This window comes from Oncorhynchus tshawytscha, linkage group LG09 (assembly GCF_018296145.1).
Source record: "Oncorhynchus tshawytscha isolate Ot180627B linkage group LG09, Otsh_v2.0, whole genome shotgun sequence".
NCBI classification, from domain to species: domain Eukaryota; kingdom Metazoa; phylum Chordata; class Actinopteri; order Salmoniformes; family Salmonidae; genus Oncorhynchus; species Oncorhynchus tshawytscha.
Genome location: NC_056437.1, coordinates 64,271,883 through 64,293,351, shown reverse-complemented (window position 1 = coordinate 64,293,351; position 21,469 = coordinate 64,271,883). Strand labels below are relative to the sequence as shown.

Genomic DNA, 21,469 nt, shown 5'->3' with positions numbered 1-21,469 from the left:
CATCCATTTCGTGTATGGGGATCTGTCCAAATATGTGTAGGTATGGCCTGTAGAACACTCTGCGAAATATCCAACCGGGACGGGGGTCGTAGGAGTAGAGCAGCGCCTGATTGGCTACGCCGTAGGCCAGGAGCCACACCGCCAGGAAGAACAGGAAGAAGAATATGTCTTTCATCTGCCAATCAGGAGGGGAACAGATATTCATTGGGGAAAATGGCATCACCATCTAGTGTTCAGTTTTGATACTAGTCGTTACTGCCAAAACCAGCACCTGGAGCTAGACCATAGAGAAAGATAGAGGACTCTAGTGCCCAAAAGCCCATTTTAGCATGGCCAGCGCCATTATGAACTTCCACAATCTTTAAGTAGTCAACTGGGTGGGACTTCCTATGGGCTAAGGAAGGATCACAATGCGGGTCATCAGGAGGGATCAGCCAATTATAATTGTGAGCAAACATTCCATAACTGCAGGTGGCAATACATCACAAACATTGGCTTCATACCTGTTATAACAATACACTCTAGGTGGCATTATGCACCTTCAGAGACAGTAGATGAAGCGAGGCATCCCACTCCCTTATTTATTCTGATTGAGGCGGGGCTGCTTTGGTCTACTTACTGCCCACGCCCGCGGAGGGTGTGCCCCAGAGACAGTGGAGAAAAGAGACATCTCACTGCCCAAAAAATGTGCCAGTGATATGTTGGAGCAGGGCGGGTGGGGCGAGCCGAGCGGGGAGGGGACAATATGTAGACCAAATCCAGCTGTTTCCTCTCTTATGTGAGCATCCCAGCGATTATAGAGGAAATGTGCGCTCATGTAGGAAAGCACTCTCACACGAGAGAGGGAACGCCCACTTTCATAGACAGGAACCTTGAAAAAAAAATTGAAATGGTGAAGTCGTGGAGTCATTCATCTTAATTTATCCACCATCTTTGGCAACCTTTCAGTTTGTCTGCCAACTCATGGAAGTAGTAGAATAAAATTGACTACTTTAAAATGGAGATGGCCACAATGGCACTGTCCATGCTCCCATGTCCTCATAATGAGACAGATACAACAATGTCTAAGTCTACTATTTAGACACTGCAGTGCACAGGGTTTTCTCTTTCTTTTTAGAAAGCACTCACCATTTTTTCAACAATGATTATCTTGGGTCCCAGCTGTTTGTGGATGGCGAAGATGTGGATGAGACGGAGGGTAAACACCATGTAGTCCACAGCCAACACAGCACGGCCAAACTCATAGGACCACGGGAACATTCTAGAACACACAACTAACTTCTTGGTTACAGTCCCAGACACACACACACACACACACACACACACACACACACACACACACACACACACACACACACACACACACACACACACACACACACACACACAATCCATATATTTATCAATTTATTTATTAGGATACACATTAGCTGTTGCTGATGCAGCTGCTACTCTTCCTGTGGTACATAAACAAAACATAAAATATGACAAATTACATTACATTAATAGATAAGAACAGAACTACATACATTTAAAATAATAATGTAAATAAAAAGCCTTGTTTACATTGAAACACAGAAACATAAACACATTACACCTTCCTAATATTGAGTTGCACCTCTCCCCCCCTTTGCTCCCTGAACAGCCTCAATTCGTAGGGGCATGGACTCTACAACGTGTCGAAAGCATACCACAGGGTTGCTGTCCCATATTGACTCCAATGCTTCCCACAGTTGTGTCAAGTTGGCTGGATGTCCTTTGGGTGGTGAATCGTTCTTGATACACAACCCAGTAGCGTTGCAGTTCTTGACACAAACAAGTGCGCCTGGCACATAACACCATACCCCGTTCAAAGGCACTTACATTTTGTGCCTTGCCCATTCACCACCTGAATGATACACAATCCATGTCTCAATTGTTTCAAGACTTAAAAATACTTCTTTAACTTGTCCTCTTCCCCTTCATCTATACTGATTGAAGTGGATTTAACAAGTGACATCAATAAGGGATCATAGTGTTCACCTGGATTCATTCACCTGATCAGTCTGTCATGGAAAGAGCTTCATGTTCTTAATGTTTCGTATACTCAGTATCTTCTTGTAGCTACTGTAAATGCACACACCTGCAGCACATTCCCAGTGCAAAGAGTGAGATGGCTGTGATGTCACACTTATTCCACATGTCCTCAATGTAGAGCTTCATTCTCTGATATAAAGTGGTGTTGCCCCTGAAGAATGTCTGATGAAGAGAGAGAGAGGGGGAAAGTGGGTGTGTGAGAGAGAGTAGATGGTCATTAATATATATCTACAGTCACCTACAAAACGATTGGTTCCCTTGATAATGATGAGCAAAAAAGACTGTATAAAACAAATAATACAAATACTGAGCTATATTGTATGCAAAAAATATAATAATAATGTTATTGTATTATAGTAATCCCTAATCAAAAGGCATTAGTATAATAGGATTCTGATTTGGGTGACAAAATCCTAAAGGATCCAATCGGATTACTTTTCTAGTCCAATAGAATCGTACAGGATTCTCACAATCCTATAGGATTTTGTGTCACCTCTATCAGAATCCTATTGGAATCCTACAGAACACTCTTTAGAGGACAACCTGCTGAAGACAACCAGCTTCATGTCAGAGTGATGCAAACGTGTGGGATGTATGCACTGTTTAAAACAAACACTGTCCAAAGGCCACGCTGAATTTGAGAATAATTTTAATATCACTGGTTAGAAGAGAACTTGCTGAAGACATACGATCTAAATTCTAGAACATCGCATGGAAGTTTTGGGAGGCTGCCGAAACAGGGAAGGAAACAAATCAGTTGCTTTGTTATTTATTTTCAACAACTCACAACCAGGCACAGGATATCAACAGTGACAACGGTTGGCTGTTATTTGAGCGATAGTTTGTCTCTCAAATCCATGTATACAGTAGGTGTAAGGACAGCAATTTTTCCCTGCCATTTCAGTTTGAAAATTATAGTAGAATTCTAAGTCCTAAGACCTGCCAGCACATTTGACAAAAACAGTACAAAACCAATGATATTGATCTGTTTTCAAGCCATCGATATTGTCATTGTCATTAGTATAAACATTTATAATAACATCACTAATCTGAGGTAAAAAAGGATGTGCAAGTACCCTCAATTCAATGTGGTCAAAACGTGAGGTTGTGTAATGTACTGTATTAACACATACTTTCCACATACAGGAAGTTAGGGTAATTTAAAATAATAGAATATGTAAAAAATAAATCAATATGTTCATTTAGGCTGATAGCATTACACATATCACTAGTTTAATAATTTACAGAGTAAAACAATTATCTTTTGCACAATTTAACCGGGCACTTTAGAAAGACCTTCCATAGCAACTGTGCAGCAGCCCGTTTGTTTGATCTGCATACTTATAACCTGTCAAGCCATAGGATGGATAGAATTCTATGAATTGTTATTTCAGACCACATTGTATGGACAACCCAACTGGATAAACACAGCTTAATTGGACATCTCAGCGATAAATATGGGACAGAAACCTGAACACATACATTAAACTGCAATCAAGATTAAATTGAGAAACAGCCTCCCTCCAATGTCTCCAGAGCACAATCTTCAACTACACCAGTGATAATTCCCTGAGGTTCTCAACCTCTTCAACACACGATCACAAAATGGGAGTGATTCAAGGCTGCATGTTCATTTGGAGTATGACCAATACAAAGTTTCAAAATCTTATAGGATTTTCTATAGAATGTTTGGGGGAATCCTACAGGATTTTTTGACTAGGGATAAAATCTCTTCCTCAGAGCAATTGTGTTAAACAAGTAATACAACAAAACGATAGGTGTGAAATGATTGGCACAGGTCCCTGTTTTCAATACTTTGTGAACCCTACCCTAGCGAGGATAACGGCTGTAGTGACTAAATTGTCAAATAGAACAGTACCAATACAATTTTCATCCTAATCCGTTAGCCACAATGGAGAGTGGTAAATGATTAGTCTTGACACATACAAATCCAATGTCCAGAGTTCGATTTAAGTAGAAAAATATGTATTTGTTATTACTTTGTGGGAATACTTCAACAAATTTTGGGGTGACTTTCTGGTGATTTTACAGTCTTTTTGGACCCTGTCCTGTTGCCAACACCTGCTGTAGGCCTTTGAACTGTATTCCCCTTCAGCCAGTAGGGGGGGTACACACACTTCACAGAAGATTAGTGGCAATCGCACACATACAGTGCCTTCTGAACAAATTCATACCCCTTGACTTATTCCACATTTTGTTGTTACAGCCTGAATTCGAAATTGATTAAACATATTTTTTCCCCTCACCCATCTACACACAATACCCCAGAATGACAAAGTCAAAAACATATTTTTAGAATTGTTTGCAAATTTATTGAAAATAAAATACAGAAATATAATAAAAATTCCCTGTCAGTTAGGATCACCACTTTACTTTAAGAATGTGAAATGTCAGAATAATAGAGAGACTGATTTATTTCAGCTTTTATTTCATTCATCACATTCCCAGTGGGTTAGAAGTTTACATACACTCAATTGCTTCAATATATCCACATTTTCCTACCCCATGACGCCATCTATTTTGTGAAGTGCGCCAGTCCCTCCTGCAGCAAAACACCCACACAACATGATGCTGCCACCCCCGTGCTTCACGGTTGGGATGGTGTTCTTCGGCTTGCAAGCCTCCCCCTTTTTCCTCCAAACATAACAATGGTTTTCATGGCCAAACAGTTCTATTTTTGTTTCATCAGGCCAGAGGACATTTCTCCAAAAAGTATGATCTTTGTTGATATAGGTTAAGTCGATATAGGACTTGTTTACTGTGGATATAGATCCTTTTGTACCTGTTTCCTCCAGCATCTTCACAAGGTCCTTTGCTGTTGTTCTGAGACTGATTTGCACTTTTCGCAACAAAGTTCGTTCATCTCTAGGAGACAGAATGCGTCTCCTTCCTGAGCGGTATGACGGCTGCGTGGTCCCATGGTGTTTATACACCTATTGTTTGTACAGATGAATGTGGTACCTTCAGGCTTTTGGAAATTGCTCCCAAGTATGAACCAGACTTGTGGAGGTCTACAATTTCTTTCCGAGGTCTTGGCTGATTTTTTATTTATTTACCCATGATGTCAAGCAAAGAGGTACTGAGTTTGAAGGTAGGCCTTGAAATACATCCACAGGTACACCTCCAATTGACTCAAATGAGGTCAATTAGCCTATCAGAAGCTTCTAAAGCCATGACATAATTTTCTGGAATTTTCCAAGCTGTTTAAAGGCACAGTCAACTTAGTGTATGTAAACTTCTGACCCACTGGAATTGTGATACAGTGAATTATTAGTGAAATAATCTGTCTGTAAACAATTGTTGGAAAAATTACTTGTGTAATGCACAAAGTAGATGTCCTAACCGGCTTGCCAAAAAATTTAGTTTGTTAACAAGACATTTGTGGAGTGGTTGAAAAATGAGTTTTAATGACTCCAACCTAAGTGTATGTAAATCTCCGACTTCAACTGTAAGTATTTACACCCAGGTCAATACTTTGTAGAAGCTCCTTTGGCGGCGGATTCAAGTCTGGGCTCCGGCTGGGCCACTCACGGACTTTCACATTCTTCTTCTGAAGTCCTCCCAGCGTTGCTTTGGCTGTGTGCTTGGGGTCATTGTCCTGTTGGAACGTAAATCTTCGCCCCCTAGTCTAAGTTTGTTTGCCCTCTGAAGCAGGTTATCATCAAGGATTTTCCTGTATTTGGCTCGAGCCTTAGAAGTCTCCCTACCGCTGAAAAGCATCCCATTACATTATGTTGCCACCATGGTAGGGATGGTGTTAGACGGGTGATAAGCAGTGTGTGGTTTTCTCCAGACTTTGCATTCAGGCCAAAGAGTGTTTCATCAGACCACAGAATCTTTTGCCTTAAGAGCTCAGTCTCACGTTCCTTTTTTGCAAACTCCAGGTGTGCTGTCATATGCATTTTTCTCAGGAGTGGCTTCCGTCTGGACACTCTCCCATAAAGCCCAGATTTCTGAAGTGCTGTTGTCCTTCTGGCAGGTTTTCCCATCTCAGCCAAGGACCTCTGGAGTTCTGTCAGAGTGTTCATTGTGTTCTTGGTCACCTCCCCGACCAAGGTACTTCTTGTCCGGTGGCTCAGTTTGGTCGAACGGCCAGCTCTAGGCAGGGTAGTTCCATATTTTTTCTCTCCATTTCCCAATTATGAAAGTTTCAACACTTTAGAAATTGTTTCATACCCTTCCCCAGAAATATGCCTCATCATAATTATATCTCAGATATCTACTGACAGTTCCTTAGACTTCAAGGTATAGTTTCTGCTCTGACATTCACAGTCAGCTGTTGGACCCTATACAGTGCATTCAGAAAGTATTCAGACCCCTTGACATTTTCCACATTTTGTTAAGTTACAGCATTATTCTAAAATGGATCAAATCATTTTTTCCCCTCATCAATCTACACACAATACTCCACAATGACAAAGCAAAAACAGGTTTTCAGAAATGTTTGCAAAAATAAATAAATAAAATGGAAATACCACATTTACATAAGTATTCAGACCCTTACTCAGTACTTTGTTGAAGCACCATTGGCAGCGATGTACAGCCTTGAGTCTACTTGGGTATGACGCTACAAGCTTGGCACATCTGCATTTGTGGAGTTTCTCCTCTCAAGTTCTGTCAGGTTGGATGGGTGTTGCTGCACAGCTATTTTCAGGTCTCTCCAGAGATGTTGGGATGGGTTAAAGTCCAAGCTCTGGCTGGACCACTCAAGGACATTCAGAGTCCCGAAACCACTCCTGCGTTGTCTTGGCTGTGTGGTTAGGGTCGCTGTCCTGTTGAAAAGGTGAACCTTTGCCCCAGTCTGAGGTCCTGAGCACTCTGGAGCAGGTTTTCATCAAGGATCTCTCTGTACTTTGCTCCGTTCATTTTTATATTGATCCTGACTAGTCTCCCAGTCCCTGCCACTGAAAAACATGCCCACAGCATGGTTGTCCTTCTGGAAGGTTCACCCATCTCCACAGAGGAACTCTGGAGCTCTGTCGGAGTGACGATCAGGTTCTTGGTCACCTCTCTGGCCAAGGCCCTTCTTCTCTGATTGCTCAGTTCGGCTCTGCGGCCAGCTCTAGGAAGAGTTTTGGTGGTTTCAAATGTATTCCATTTAAGAATGATAGAGGCCACTGTGTTCTTGGGGACCTTCAATACTGCAGACATTTTTTGGTACCCTTCCCCAGATCTGTGCCTCGACACAATCCTGTCTCGGACCTCTACGGACGATTCCTTCAAACTCATGGCTTTGTTTTTTGCTCTGACATGCGCTGTCAACTGTGGGACCTTATATAGACAGGTGTGTGCCTTTACAAATCATTTCCAATCAATTGAATTTACCACAGGTAGAGACTCCAATCAAGTTGTAGAAACATGTCAAAGATGATCAATGGAAACAGGATGAACCTGAGCTCAATTTCGAGTCTCATAGCAAAGGGTCTGCCAAGAGCGTTCAAAGCTGTCATCAAGGCAAAGGCTGGCTACTTTGAAGAATCTAAAAGATTAAATATAATTTGTTTCACACTTTTTTGGTTACTACATGATTCCATATGTGTTATTTCATAGTTTTGATGTCTACAGTATTATTCTACATTGTAGAAAATAGTTTAAAAAAAAGAAAAACCCTTGAATGAGTAGGTGTGTCCAAAAGTTTGACTGGTGCTGTATGTAAATTAGATATTTTCTGTATTTAATTTTCAAACAATTAGCAAAAATGTCAAAATACATGTTTTCACTTTGTCATTATGGAGTTATGTGGAGATTAATTTAAGCCATTTTGAATTCAGGCTGTAACACAATAACATGTGGAATAAGTCAACGTGTATGAATACTTTCTTAAGGCACTGCAATTAATGTTTTATTTTTCCAAAACCGTACCGCAAGTGATTTGTCACGTGTGACTCAGTTAAGATGGTGTTGAGATGGTACCGTTAGGGCAGCCATGCTTCTAGCTCCTAAGTCACTGCAGTATTTAAAAAAAATGTATTTCTTACATTACTAGTCCAGAAATGTTTTGGTGTTATTACATACAACCGGGAAAGAACTGATTCCAGAGGCCGATCCAAGAGGAATTCGGAGTGGACTCCTAGTCTGACTCAGGAGGCCCACACACCACACACCGTTTCCGAGTATATTACTCGCTAATGTTCAGTCTCTGGATAATAAAGTTGACAAGCTCAGGGCGAGGTTCTCCTTCCAGAAAGAAATAAGGGATTGTAACATAGTCTGTTTCATGGAAACATGGCTCTCTCGGGATATACTGAGTCCGTACAGCCAGTTGTGTTCTCAGTTCATTGCGTAGACAGGAATAAAGATCTCTCCGGGAAGAAGAAGGGTGGGGGTATATGTTTCATAATTAACTACTCATGGTGAGATTGTGATAACATATTGAAACTTGAGTCCTTTTGTTCACCCATTCTAGAATACCTCACAATCAAATGCCAACCGTAATACCTCCCAAGAGAATTGTCTTTGATTATAGTCACAGCCGTGTATATTCACCCTCAAGCCGATACCACAACGGCCCTCAAAGAACTACACTGGACTCTATGCAAACTGGAAATCACATATCCTGAGACCGTATTTATTGTAGCCGGGGATTTTAACATAGCTAATCTGAGGATAACGCTACCGAAGTTCTACCAACACATTGACTGTAGCACTCGCTCTGAGAAAACATTGGACCACTGATCCTCAACTTTTCAAAATGCCTACAAGGCACACCCCCACCCTCCCTTCAGGAAATCTGATCACGACTCTATTTTGCTCCTCCCTTCATATGGGCAAAAACTCAAACAGGAAGTACCCGTGCTACAGACTATTCAACGCTGGTCTGACCAATCGGAATCCATGCTTCAAGATTGTTTTGACCACGTGGACTGGGATATGTTCTGGGTAGCCTCAGAATAATATCAACGAATACACGGATACTGTGACTAAGTTTATCAGGACATGTATAGGAGATGTTGTACCCACTGTGAATATTAAAACCTACCAAAACCAGAAACCGTAGATAGATGGCAGCATTTGCGCAAAACTGAGCGCAAATCACCGCATTTAACCATGGCAAGGTGACTGGGAATATGGCTGAATACAAACAGTGTAGTTGTTCCCTCCACAAGGCAATCAAACAGGCAAAGCATCAGAACAGAGACATAGTGGAGTCGCAATTCAACGGCTCAGACACGAGACATATGTGGCAGGGTCTACAGATAATCACGGACTACAAAGGGAAAACCAGTCACGTCGCGGACACCGAGGTCTTGCTTCCGGATAAGCTAAACACCTTCTTCGCCCCGCTTTGAGGATAACACAGTGCCACCGACGCGGCCAGCTACCAAGGACTGTGGGCTCTCCATCTCCGTGGCTGACGTGAGTAAGACATTTAAGCGTGTTAACCCTAGCAGGGCTTCTGGCACAGAGGCATCCCCAGCGGAGTCCTCAGAGCATGCGCAGACTAGCTGGATGGAGTGTTTATGGACATATTCAATCTCTCCCTATTGCAGTCTGCTGTCCCCTCATGCTTCAAGATGTCCGCCATTGTTCCTGTACCCAAGAAAGCAAAGGTAACTGAAATAAATGACTATTGCCCAATAGCACTCACTTCTATCATCATGAAGTGCTTTGAGAAACTAGTCAAGGGTCATATCACCTCTACCTTACATGACACCCTAGACCCACTTCAATTTGCTTACCGCCCCCCAATAGATCCACAGACAATGCAATCGCCATCGCATTGCATACTGCCGTATCCAATCTGGGCAAGAGGAATACCTATGTAAGACTGCTGGTCATTGACTATACCTCAGCATTCAACACCATAGTACACTCCAAGCTCATCATTAAGCTCGGGGCCCTGGGTCTGAACCCAGCCCTATCCAACTGGGTCCTGGACTTCCTGACAGGCTGCCCCCAGGTGGTGAAGGTAGAAAACAACACCCCCACTTCGCTGATCCACAACACAGGGGCCCCACAAGGGTGCGTGCTCAGCCACCTCCTGTACTCCCTGTTCACCAATGACTACGTGGCCATGCACACCTCCAACTCAATCATCAAGTTTGCAGACAACACAACAGCAGTAGGCCTGATTACCAACAATGACGAGACAGCCTACAGGGAGGAGGTGAGGGCCCTGGGAGTGTGGTGCCAGGAAAATAACCTCTCACTCAACATCAACAAAACAAATAGGCTGATCGTGGACTTCAGGAAATAGCAGATGGAGCACCCCCCTATCCACATCAACAGGACCGCAGTGAAGAAGGTGGAAAGCTTCAAGTGCCTCAGTGTACACATCACAGCCAAACTGAAATGCTCCACCCACACAGACAGTGTGGTGAAGAAGGCGCAACAGCTCCTCTTCAAACTCAGGAGGCTGAAGACATTTAGCTTAGCACCTAAAACCCTCACAAACTTCTACAGATGCACAATTGAGAGCATCCTGTTGGGCTGTATCACTGCCTGGTACTGCAACTGCACCACCTGCAACCACAAGGCTCTCCAGAGGGTGGTGCGGTCTGGCCAACACATCACCGGGGGCAAACTATATTCCATCCAATACACCTACAGCACCCGATGTCACAGGAAGGCCAAAAAGATCATCAAGGACAACAACCACCCGAGCCACTGCCTTTTCACCCCTATATTTTCCAGAAGGTGAGGTCAGTACAGGTGCATCAAAGATGGGACTGAGAGACTGAAAAACAGCCATCAGACTGTTAAATAGCCATCACTAGCACGTTAGAGGCTGCTGCCCTATATACATAGACTTGAAATCACAGGCCACTTTAATAATGGAACACTAGTCACTAATAATGTTGACATATTTTGCATTACTCATCTCATATGTACAGTCGTGGCCAAAAGTTTTGAGAATGACACAAATATGAATTTTCACAAAGTCTGCTGCCTCAGTTTGTATGATGGCAATTTGCATATACTCCAGAATGTTATGAAGAGTGATAAGATGAATTGCAATTAATTGCAAAGTCCCTCTTTGCCATGCAAATTAACTGAATCCCCCCCAAAACATTTCCACTGCATTTCAGCCCGGCCACAAAAGGACCAGCTGACATCATGTCAGTGATGTCAGGGATTCTCTCACTAACACAGGTATGCGTGTTGACGATGACAAGGCTGGAGATCACTCTGTGATGCAGATTGAGTTCGAATAACTTCAAAAGGAGGGTGGTGCTTGGAATCATTGTTCTTCCTCTGTGAACTATGGTTAACTGCAAGGAAACACGTGCATCATTGCTTTGCACAAAAAAGGGCTTCACAGGCAAGGATATTGCTGCCAGTAAGATTGCACCTAAATCAACAGTTTATCGTATCATCAAGAACCTCAAGGACAGCGGTTCAATTGTTGTGAAAAAGGCTTCAGGGCACCCAAGAAAGTCCAGCAAGAGCCAGGACCGTCTCCTAAAGTTGATTCAGCTGCGGGATCGGGGCACCACCGGTACAGAGCTTGCTCAGGAATGGCAGCAGGCAGGTGTGAGTGCATCTGCATGCACAGTGAGGCAAATACTTTTGGAGGATGGCCTGGTGTCAATAAGGGCAGCAAAGAAGCCACTTCTCTCCAGGAAAAACATCAGGGACAGACTGATATTCCACAAGGTACAGGGATTGGACTGCTGAGGACTGGGGTAACGTCATTTTCTCTGATGAATCCCCTTTCTGATTGTTTGGGGCATCCTGAAAAAAGCTTGTCTGGAGAAGACAAGGTGAGCACTACCATCAGTCCTGTGTTATGCCAACAGTAAAGCATCCTGAGACCATTCATGTGTGGGGTTGCTTCTCAGCCAAGGGAGTGGGCTCACTAACAATTTTGCCTAAGAACACAGCCGTGAATAAAGAATGGTACCAACACATCCTCCGAGAGCAACTTCTCCCAACCATCCAGGAACAGTTTGGTGATGAACAATACCTTTTCCAGCATGATGGAGCACCTTGCCATAAGGCAAAAGTGATAACTAAGTGGCCCGGGGAACAAAACATTGATATTTTGGGTCCATGGCCAGGAAACTCCCCAGACCTTTATCCCATTGAGAACTTGTGGTCGATCCTCAAGAGGCGGGTGGACAAACTCCAAGCATTGATTATGCAAGAATGGGCTGCCATCAGTCAGGATATGGCCCAGAAGTTAATTAAAAACATGCCAGTGCAGATTGCAGAGGTCTTGAAAAAGAAGGGTCAACACTGCAAATATTGACTCTTTGCACCAACTTCATGTAATTGTCAATAAAAGCATTTGACACTTAAGAAATGCTTGTAATTGTACTTCAGTATTCCATAGTAACATCTGACAAACATATCTAAAGACACTGAAGCAGCAAACTTTGTGAAAATTCATATTTGTGTCATTCTCAAAACTTTTGGCCACGACTATATATACTGTATTCTATTCTACTGTATTTTAGTCTATGCTGCTCTGACATTGCTCGTCCAAATATTGATATATTCTTAAATCCATTCCTTTACTTTAGATGTGTGTATTGTTTGTATTGTTGTGAATTTGTTAGATATTACTTGTTAGATATTACTGCATTGTTGGAGCTAGAAACACAAGCATTTTGCGACACCCGCAATAACATCTGCTGAACATGTGTATGACCAATACAACTTTCTGCACACGCCACGGTCAGTATGAACCGGAGTGACTTGACACATCGCTGGCCAACCAAGATGTAGCTACAAACAAAATGAAGTTAAATGGTTCCAGTCTGCCATGACGCGTTCATCCGTGTATACGGGTAAGAGTCTAGCTACATTTCAGATATTATACGTTTAAAATTTTGTCAGAAAGTAATTTTCATTGTAAGTTAACACATACTGTTAACTAGCTAGCAAACATTAGCTTGCTGGCCTGCTTGCTAACGTTACAGTACGTGTATGATCTGTGTAGTAATATTATTAGGTTCAGAAATCCAGTTGCATTGCTAGTTATAGCCTAGTGTTAGCTAGCTAACATTGAACTTATTTGTTAGCTTTAGCTACCTGCAGATTCATACTACAGCTACGACAATATTTGTATTGGTTGTGGTATGAGTTGGGATTATGCAGGTTCATTGTTCAGATAGCTGGCTAGATGTCTAAACAAAAGACTCCATTTCATCAGATGATTACGTGACCCATCAAGTTAGCCAGGTGTATCCGGGGGCAATTATGGTCATCTATTGTATGTCCTGAATATGTGCACATGTCTAGACAATAGTGACCCATCCACTTAGCGAGATGTGGCTGGGGAGTGGTTATAGCATTTCCTTCACATGACCCAAATTAGTTCACATGACCCAAATTAGTTCACATGACCCAAATTAGTTCACATGACCCAAATGAGATTTTATTTGATATAGTGTGTGTTTACCAGAGACGGTAATGTGAAGAACAACATGACCTGCACCAAAGTCAGATTAGGATATAGGCTAAGGATTAGATAAAGTGTATTTTTACCTGGAGTTTTTCCTTATTGTAGACTACTACTTTTACCACTTTTAGTCTTGAAATCTTTGGTTGTTTACTAAACTTCTCACTCTGTTTAGCACATGGCATCACGTGAATCCTTAAAGAGATGGGTGGGTATTGTAGACTACTACTTTTACCACTTTTAGTCTTGAAATCTTTGGTTGTTTACTAAACTTCTCACTCTGTTTGGCACATGGCATCACGTGAATCCTTAAAGAGATGGGTGGGGCTACAGCCCTACTCTGTCCCAGCTGTACTCCGCAACACAAAATGTCCAGAATGCACAACAGAAACTCAGTACTATCAATGCCGGGACGAACTGACACTGGACACCGGATGTATCATGTGGGGCTTAAATATATATTTTAATTGTAACCTTTATTTAACTAGGCAAGTCAGTTAAGAACAAATGATCATTTACAATGACGGCCTACACCGGCCGTAAACAAATTGAAATGGTACTCCTGCATCCCGCTTGGTTATTTTGTGTTGTAAAAGTTAATCAACAAACACAACAATGGAGAATCCTCCTGGTTTACAGACCCCACCACTCGGCATTTTACAGAACTAATTCCCGGTTGTGCCTCACAAATGCGCCAATTAAGATTTGAATGTTGATTATAATGTGTGCATAGGCTGTAGTTTTAACAGAATAGCCTGAAATGTTTTTTCAGCTCAGGTTTACTCAAGAGGCCTACAACACATCGTAGGCATAGCCTATAGTCCTAGTGTTTTCATTTTTTTATGTATTTATTTGGGTTCATAGTGTGGACCGAACCAAGGTCCCCGTACCGAACTGTTCAGTATGAATATGTGTAGGCCTACCGTCACAACCCTAAATTCTACAAATTTTGCCATGGGGCAGATTGAAAAATGTGCCGTTTTACAGCTAATTTCCTGCAATTCTACACATTTAGCCATATGGTGGAGTTTTTATCTGATGATCGGGGGCCCCCGGTCGGTAATTTGACCATTGTTACTACAAGTTTAGATAGCTGGCAAACAAGATTAATTTACCTTCTAAAAAATGTTTGTTGACATGGGCTAATTGAGTGACTATCAGTGACTGACCGAAGAGAAACACTGCTAATGCACAATCAAATTTTGTACTCTACTACTCTAACCCTCAACAGTAAGTTGAGACCCTAACTTATTTTTGCGGGGGGACATTGATCCGTGGGCCACAAAAGGGCTGCCAGTTGCCCATCCCTGCTCTGGATGGTATTTTAACTTGAGAGAAGCAGCCTTTGTTACTACTGCTGCTCTTTCAGCTTGAATTCAGGCTGAGGATGTGGAGGATAAAACTGACGTGAACTCCTGTTAGACTTGCGGCTGGACGTTTGGGACACACTGTCAGTAAGTTTAACATCATCCTTCTCAGTGCATTCATCAGGTTTCTCTGGGTCTGGGGATGCATCTGAAATCCATTTGGACACAGTACAAAGACATGTCTTAATATCCTGCAGTTTGGGAAACTTTCTCCTTCAAGGCCTTTCCTGCTAAGTCCAGTCCAATAGCTCCATGTCACCCACATTGACAATGCTAACTGCAGTTCAGAGGAGGCTGGTGGGAGGCGCTATAGGAGGACTGGCTCATTGTAATGGCTAGAATGGAATAAATGAAACAGAGTCAAACATGTGGTTTCCATATCGTTCCATTAATTCCATTCCAGCGATTACAATGAGCCCATCCTACTATAGCTTCCCCCACCAGCCTCTACTGCTGCAGTGGTAGAATTCACTTCAGCCATATTTCATAGGCCATCACAATAATATCTACGTTTCCCAATCCTCCCCATTTCAATATGCAAGAATGAACATGCATCAATAAGCGTTCTGGTGCACAGCGCTATGCTCCTTTAACAGTCTTGTTATATATATCCAGGCTGTATCACAACCGGCTGTGATTGGGAGTCCCATTGGGCGGCACACAATTGGCCCAGCGCCATCTGGGTTTGGCCGGGGTAGGCCGTCATTGTAAATAAGAATTTGTTGTTAACTGACTTGCCTAGTTAAATAAAGGTGTGAAGTAATTTAACCTTTTTTTGTATTATTATTATTTCTCACATATGAAAGATATGTCATTGTGCATTCATACAAGGTGTCCGGTAAATTGCCACAGTAGATTTGCCATGGTAAGCAAGGATATACTTTATTTCAGTTGTATGGAATGACAGTCAAATAGATAAATTACCTTTCGTCAGATAAAATTGCAGGATCAAAATTGTTCCGATGATAATACCCACCAGAGGGGAAATTGTCTTAAAATGTTGGTTGCAATTCATTATTTCACCTTTATTTAAATAGGCCATGGTGGCGAAGTAATTACAACATAGCAATTAAACACTGGAATGGTAGGATGTGCAGATGATGCATGTACAAGTAGAGATACTGGGGTGCAAAGGAACAAGATATATAAATAAATAAATAAATAAATGAATACAGTATGGGGATGAGGTAGATTGGATGGGCTATTTACAGATGAGCTATGTACAAGTGCAGTGATCTGTGAGCTGCTCTGACAGCTGGTGCTTAAAGCTAGTGAGGGAGGTAAGAGTCTGCAGCTTCAGAGATTTTTTCAGTTAGCTCCAGTCATTGGCAGCAGAGAACTGGAAGGAGAGGCGGCCAAAGGAAGAATTGGCTTTGGGGGTGACCAGTGAGATATACCTGCTGGAGTGCGTGCTACGGGTGGGTACTGCTATGGTGACCAGTGAGCTGAGATAAGGCGGGGCTTTACCTAGCAGAGACTTGTAGATAACCTGGAGCCAGTGGATTTGGCAATGAGTATGAAGCGAGGGCCAGCCAACGAGAGCATACAGGTCGCAGTGGTGGGTAGTATATGAGGCTTTGGTGACCAAACGGATGGCACTGTGATAGACTGCATCCAATTTGTTGAGTAGAGTGTTGGAGGCTATTTTGTAAATGACATCGCTGAAGTTGAGGATCGGTAGGATGGTCAGTTTTACGAGGGTATGTTTGGAAGCATAAGTGAAGGATGCTTTGTTGCAAAATAGGAAGATGGAGATGTTTAATGTGAGTCTGGAAAGAGAGTTTACAGTCTAACCAGACACCTAGGTATTTGTAGTTGTCCCACATATTATATGTCAGAACCGTCCAGAGTAGTGATGCTGGACGGGTGGGCAGCTGCGGGCAGCGATCGGTTGAAGAGCATGCATTTAGTTTTACTTGCATTTAAGAGCAGTTGGAGGTTAGTTAACACAGTGTTCAACGAAGGGCCAGAGGTACACAGAATGGTGTCGTCTGCGTAGAGGTGGATCAAAGAATCACCAGCAGCAAGAGTGACATCATTGATGTATACAGAGAAGAGAGTCGGCCCAAGAATTGAACGCTGTGGCATCCCCATAGAGACTGCCAGAGGTCCAGACAACAGGCCCCCGATTTGACAGACTGAACTCTATCGGAGAAGTAGTTGGTGAACCAAGCGAGGCAATCATTTGAGAAACCAAGGCTGTTGAGTCTGCCAATAAGAATGTATTGATTGACAGAGTCGAAAGCCTTAGCCAGGACGATGAATACGGCTGCACAGTAATGTCTATTATCGATGGCGGTTATGATATCGTTTAGGACCTTGAGCATGGCTGAGGTGCACCCATGACCAGCTCTGAAACCAGATTGCATAGCGGAGAAGGTACGGTGAGATTCGAAATGATCGGTAATCTGTTTGTTGAGACCTTAGAAAGGCAGGGTAGAATAGATATAAATCTGTAGCAGTTTGGGTCTAGAGTTTCTCCCCCTTTGAAGTGGGGGATGACGGCGGCAGCTTTCCAATCTATGGGAATCTCAGACAACACGAAAGAGAGGTTAAACAGGCTAGTAATAGGGGTTGCAACAATTTCGGCAGATCATTTTAGAAAGAGAGGGTCCAGATTGTCTAGCCCGGCTGATTTGTAGGGGTCCAGATTTTGCAGCTCTTTCAGAACATCAGCTATCTGGATTTGGGTGAAGAAGTGGGGGAGGTTTGGGCGAGTTGCTGTGGGGAGCGCAGGGCTGTTGACCGGGGTAGAGGTAGCCAGGTGAGGACTAAAAGGGGACTAAAAGATAACCCGACATCCGTGTTAGGGAGCAGGCATATCGGTAGCCAATGCTGGTTGCAATTGAGATCAGCTTTGAGGTGATTTTAGCCAATATTGATGGTTTAACAAGAATTCCGGTGTAGATAATCTGGTGGCTTTCGGTGGTTACAATTTTTTCGGTTGAATGCATTCAGTGACTACTGTATCCCCTTTCCCTTCTCCATGTGTTTACATTTGTTGGTTGCTCTTAATAAAGGCTTTTGTATGGCAACCTTACCAAGTTCTGTAATTCTCTAACTGTGGCCCTTGGACTTTTCTTTACCTGCTGAACATCTTCCTCACTGTGCGTGGGGAAAAGATACACTTGGGTCCTCTACCAGACAAGTTAACCACTGTTCCAGTTGTTTTAAACTTCTTAATTGTTGCCCTAATAGTGATATAGTAGTAGTATATTTTGGTTTTCAGTAGTTTCTTGTACCCATTGCCTAATTTAAGAAAGTCCTCAACCGTGTCTCTTTTCATTTGTGAGTTCTATGCCATGGTGATGAATGACAAAATGATTTTACATGCGTGTTACCTAATTTTTATAGCCTAGTGAAACAGAAAGTCATGAAAAGGCCACAAAAAAAGTAGAATTACGATCTATTACTACTTAATTACTATACATTATTACCACTAGTAGCCTAGTGGTTAAGAACGTTGGGCTGGTTTGAATCCCTGAGCCAACTAGGTGAAAACCTGCCGAGGTGCCCTTGAGCAACCCTAATTGCCTCTGTAAGTCACTCTGGATAAGAATGACTAAAATATAATGGAAATGGAAACACATTTTGTGTAATTTTAATAATTTTGACTTATCTGTTTTAGATTATTAAACTAAATAAAATGTTCTGATAAATTGTATTAGTATAAAATAATAGATTTTTAAAAATGTTTGACCATCCAATATATCTTAATATTTCTATTATTTATTTTGCTAATCTTTATCACTGGTGCCAATACATTTATAGGTGACTGTATAGGTTCTTGCCTGTACATGTTCTGTACTTGTCTGTGTGTATTTGAGTGTGTGTTTTGTTTACATGTGATGCATCCTACCTGTCGAATCTCCTCACAGACCATGGTGAAGACCCAGAAGTATAGAACAAACTCTAAGGTGGACGGGCCGTGAGGCGGCGGGGGCTTGAAGTCCAACAATAGGATATAAGCAAACAGGATGAGGAACAGGAAGTACATCAGCACGTTGCCTAGGAACGAGGTGACGGGCGCAAACCAGAACTCCCTCCAGCGCAGCAATACGAAGGGCCTCTTGGGATTGGAGGAGGGGGCACTTTTCAGATTGTCCCTTAGAGCAGCATATTCCTCGACATCCTCTTCCCTGAGAGGATAAGAATGGAAATAATTACTTAGTGTGTGTACATGGATGAGTATGTGCGTGCGTGTGTGTGTGCATGCGTGCGCGTGTTTACGTTTGCATGATGTCGGAGAGGGAGAGCATAGTGGCATCTCCTCCGTCCAGACTCTCTGTGTCTCGACCAAGAGGTACCTCCTCCGACCTCACCTCTTCCTCATGTTCCCTGAGAGAGAGAGAGAGAGAGAGAGAGAGAGAGAGAGAGAGAGAGAGAGAGAGAGAGAGAGAGAGAGAGAGAGAGAGAGAGAGAGAGAGAGAAATAAATTATAGACTGACAGACAGTTTCACCACCAGCTTCCAATTTCTCACATTCACCCCATATGAGGAAAATAAGGAACGCTCCACATATAAAAAATGTGAATGATAGAGAGAAGATAGCCTGTAGTGAAAGGGAAGCAAAGATGAAAATAGGCCAGCATTGCAAATTGAAGATTTGAATGATATTGTAAGATAGGTGGTGAAGGAAAAGTTTATTTATTTTTGTACCTTTATTTTACCAGGGAAGACATATTGAGACCTAGGTCTCTTTTTCAAATGTGCCCTGCACAATACAACACAAATATTCACATTATACACAAAATATACATATGTGACCCGTTTCAGGATGCTAGGCATTTGTCTTGCATCTACTTCACAGCAGAGGCATTTGAACGTATTATTTGGTTGGTTGTTGATCAAAATGCCTTCTGGAACAGGTGAACTTTCAAGTGCCTTAATAACAAACTTGTATGCCATCTGTAAATACGAATACAATTGTTAAATTATGAGCCTAATTGGTTTAACCACAGAAAAAGACAGGAACCTGTCTCGCTAGCTAATGTGACGTGCATGATCTGTGTAGTAATATTATTAGTATCTCAGAAATCCATTTAGTTATAGCCTAATGTTAGCTAGCTAACATGAAACCTAGTTGGTTAGCTTTAGCTACCTGCAGATTCATACTACAGCATTTCATGCATGGTGGCTAGCTATGACAATCTGTTTGTATTGCTAGTAGTATGGGTTGGGATTGTGATTTGTTGTTTAGCTAGCTAGCTAGCTAAAAATCTAAACAAAAGACTCTACTTCGCCAGATGATTACATGACTCATCAAGTTAGCCAGGTGTGTCTGGGGGTGACTACGGCCATCTATTGTATTTCATGAACATGTGTACATTTCTACACAATAACATGTGTACACGTCTAGATCTAGACTAAAGTGACCCCTCCACTTAGCTAGATGTAGCTGAGGGGTGGTTATAATTTAGATAAGCGTGTCTGGGTAAGCATTGTCTAATATTTTTTTTGGTGTTAATTATCTGGACACTTTCTATTTTTGATATTACTACTATGCAAATATGCAAGTAACCATTTCACTTGACCATTTACACCTTCTGTATCCTGTGCATGTGACAAAAAAAACAGAGATGGTAATATGAAGAACAAAATTACCTGCACCAAAGTCAGATTAGGATATAGGCCAAGGACTAGATAAAGTATATTTTTACCTGGAGTTTTTCCTTATTGTAGTCTACTACTTTCATCACTTTTAGTCTTGAAATCTTTGGTTGTTTGCTACACTACCTTACTCACTCTGTTTATTACATGGCCTCACATGTGAATCCTTAATGAGATGGGTGGGGCTAAGGCTTAAGAAGGTGTGAAAGATGCTGAATAGGTTTAGACAAAGAGCTCTCCAGTAGGTGTACCAAACATTCAAGGGCCATTTTCTCAAAAGTGAGTTTACAAGTTTATCAACTTTCAAAGCAGAATTACTTTCCCATTGTTCCTCAACTGCAGTGTATGATATACCATTTTTTAGCTATGAGTCTATACTTTTATCCAATGTAAAAAAACAACACAATTTCTAATTTTGCAATATAAGACCGGATCGAGGTTCTCGGTCAAATACACTACATGTGACCAAAGGTATGTGGACACCTGCTTGTCGAGCATCTCATAACAAAATTAAGGGCATTAACATGGAGTTGGTCTCCCCTTTGCTGCTATAACAGCCTCCACTCTTCTGGGAAGGCTAGATGGAACAATGCTGCGGGGAATTGCTTCCATTCAGCCACAAGAGCATTAGTGACCTTGGCCACTGATGTTAGACGATTAGGCCTAGCTCGCAGTCTGCATTCCAATTCATCCCAAAGATGTTCAATGGGGTTGAGGTCATGGCTCTGTGCAAGCCAATCAAGTTCTTCCACACCGATCTCGACAAACCATTTCTGTATGGACCTCACTTTGTGCACGGGGGCATTGTCATGCTGAAACAGGAAAGTCCCTTCCCCACATTGTTGTCACAAAGTTGGAAGCACAGAATAGTCTAGAATAGTGTAGCATTAAGATTTTCCTGCACTGGAACTAAGTGGCCTGCCTAGCTCAAACAGTGAAAAAAAGCCCCAGGCCATTATTTCTCCTCTGCTTCAGCACTCTGCTGTCCCGTTCTGTGGGCTTGTGTGGTCTACCACTTCGTGGCTGAGCCATTGTTGCTCTTAGACATT

At 42.3% G+C, this 21,469-nt stretch overlaps 1 protein-coding gene across 2 annotated transcripts in view; it reads right to left on the bottom strand.

Moving 5' to 3' along the window:
- The window catches only part of LOC112251554 (transient receptor potential cation channel subfamily M member 4), a 72,322-nt gene that overhangs the window by 6,061 nt on the left and 44,792 nt on the right, over nt 1–21,469 (bottom strand). For both annotated transcript variants that reach the window (XR_002953685.2, XM_024422537.2), the window contains exons 17-21: nt 19,042–19,149; nt 18,671–18,950; nt 2,123–2,238; nt 1,129–1,261; nt 1–175 (exon numbers count right to left, since the gene is read on the bottom strand). Coding sequence is in view for 1 of the 2 variants with exons in the window: in XM_024422537.2 (XP_024278305.1) it covers nt 1–175; nt 1,129–1,261; nt 2,123–2,238; nt 18,671–18,950; nt 19,042–19,149 (812 nt within the window). In the remaining variant the exon portion in view is untranslated. The remainder of the gene's footprint in view (nt 176–1,128; nt 1,262–2,122; nt 2,239–18,670; nt 18,951–19,041; nt 19,150–21,469) is intronic.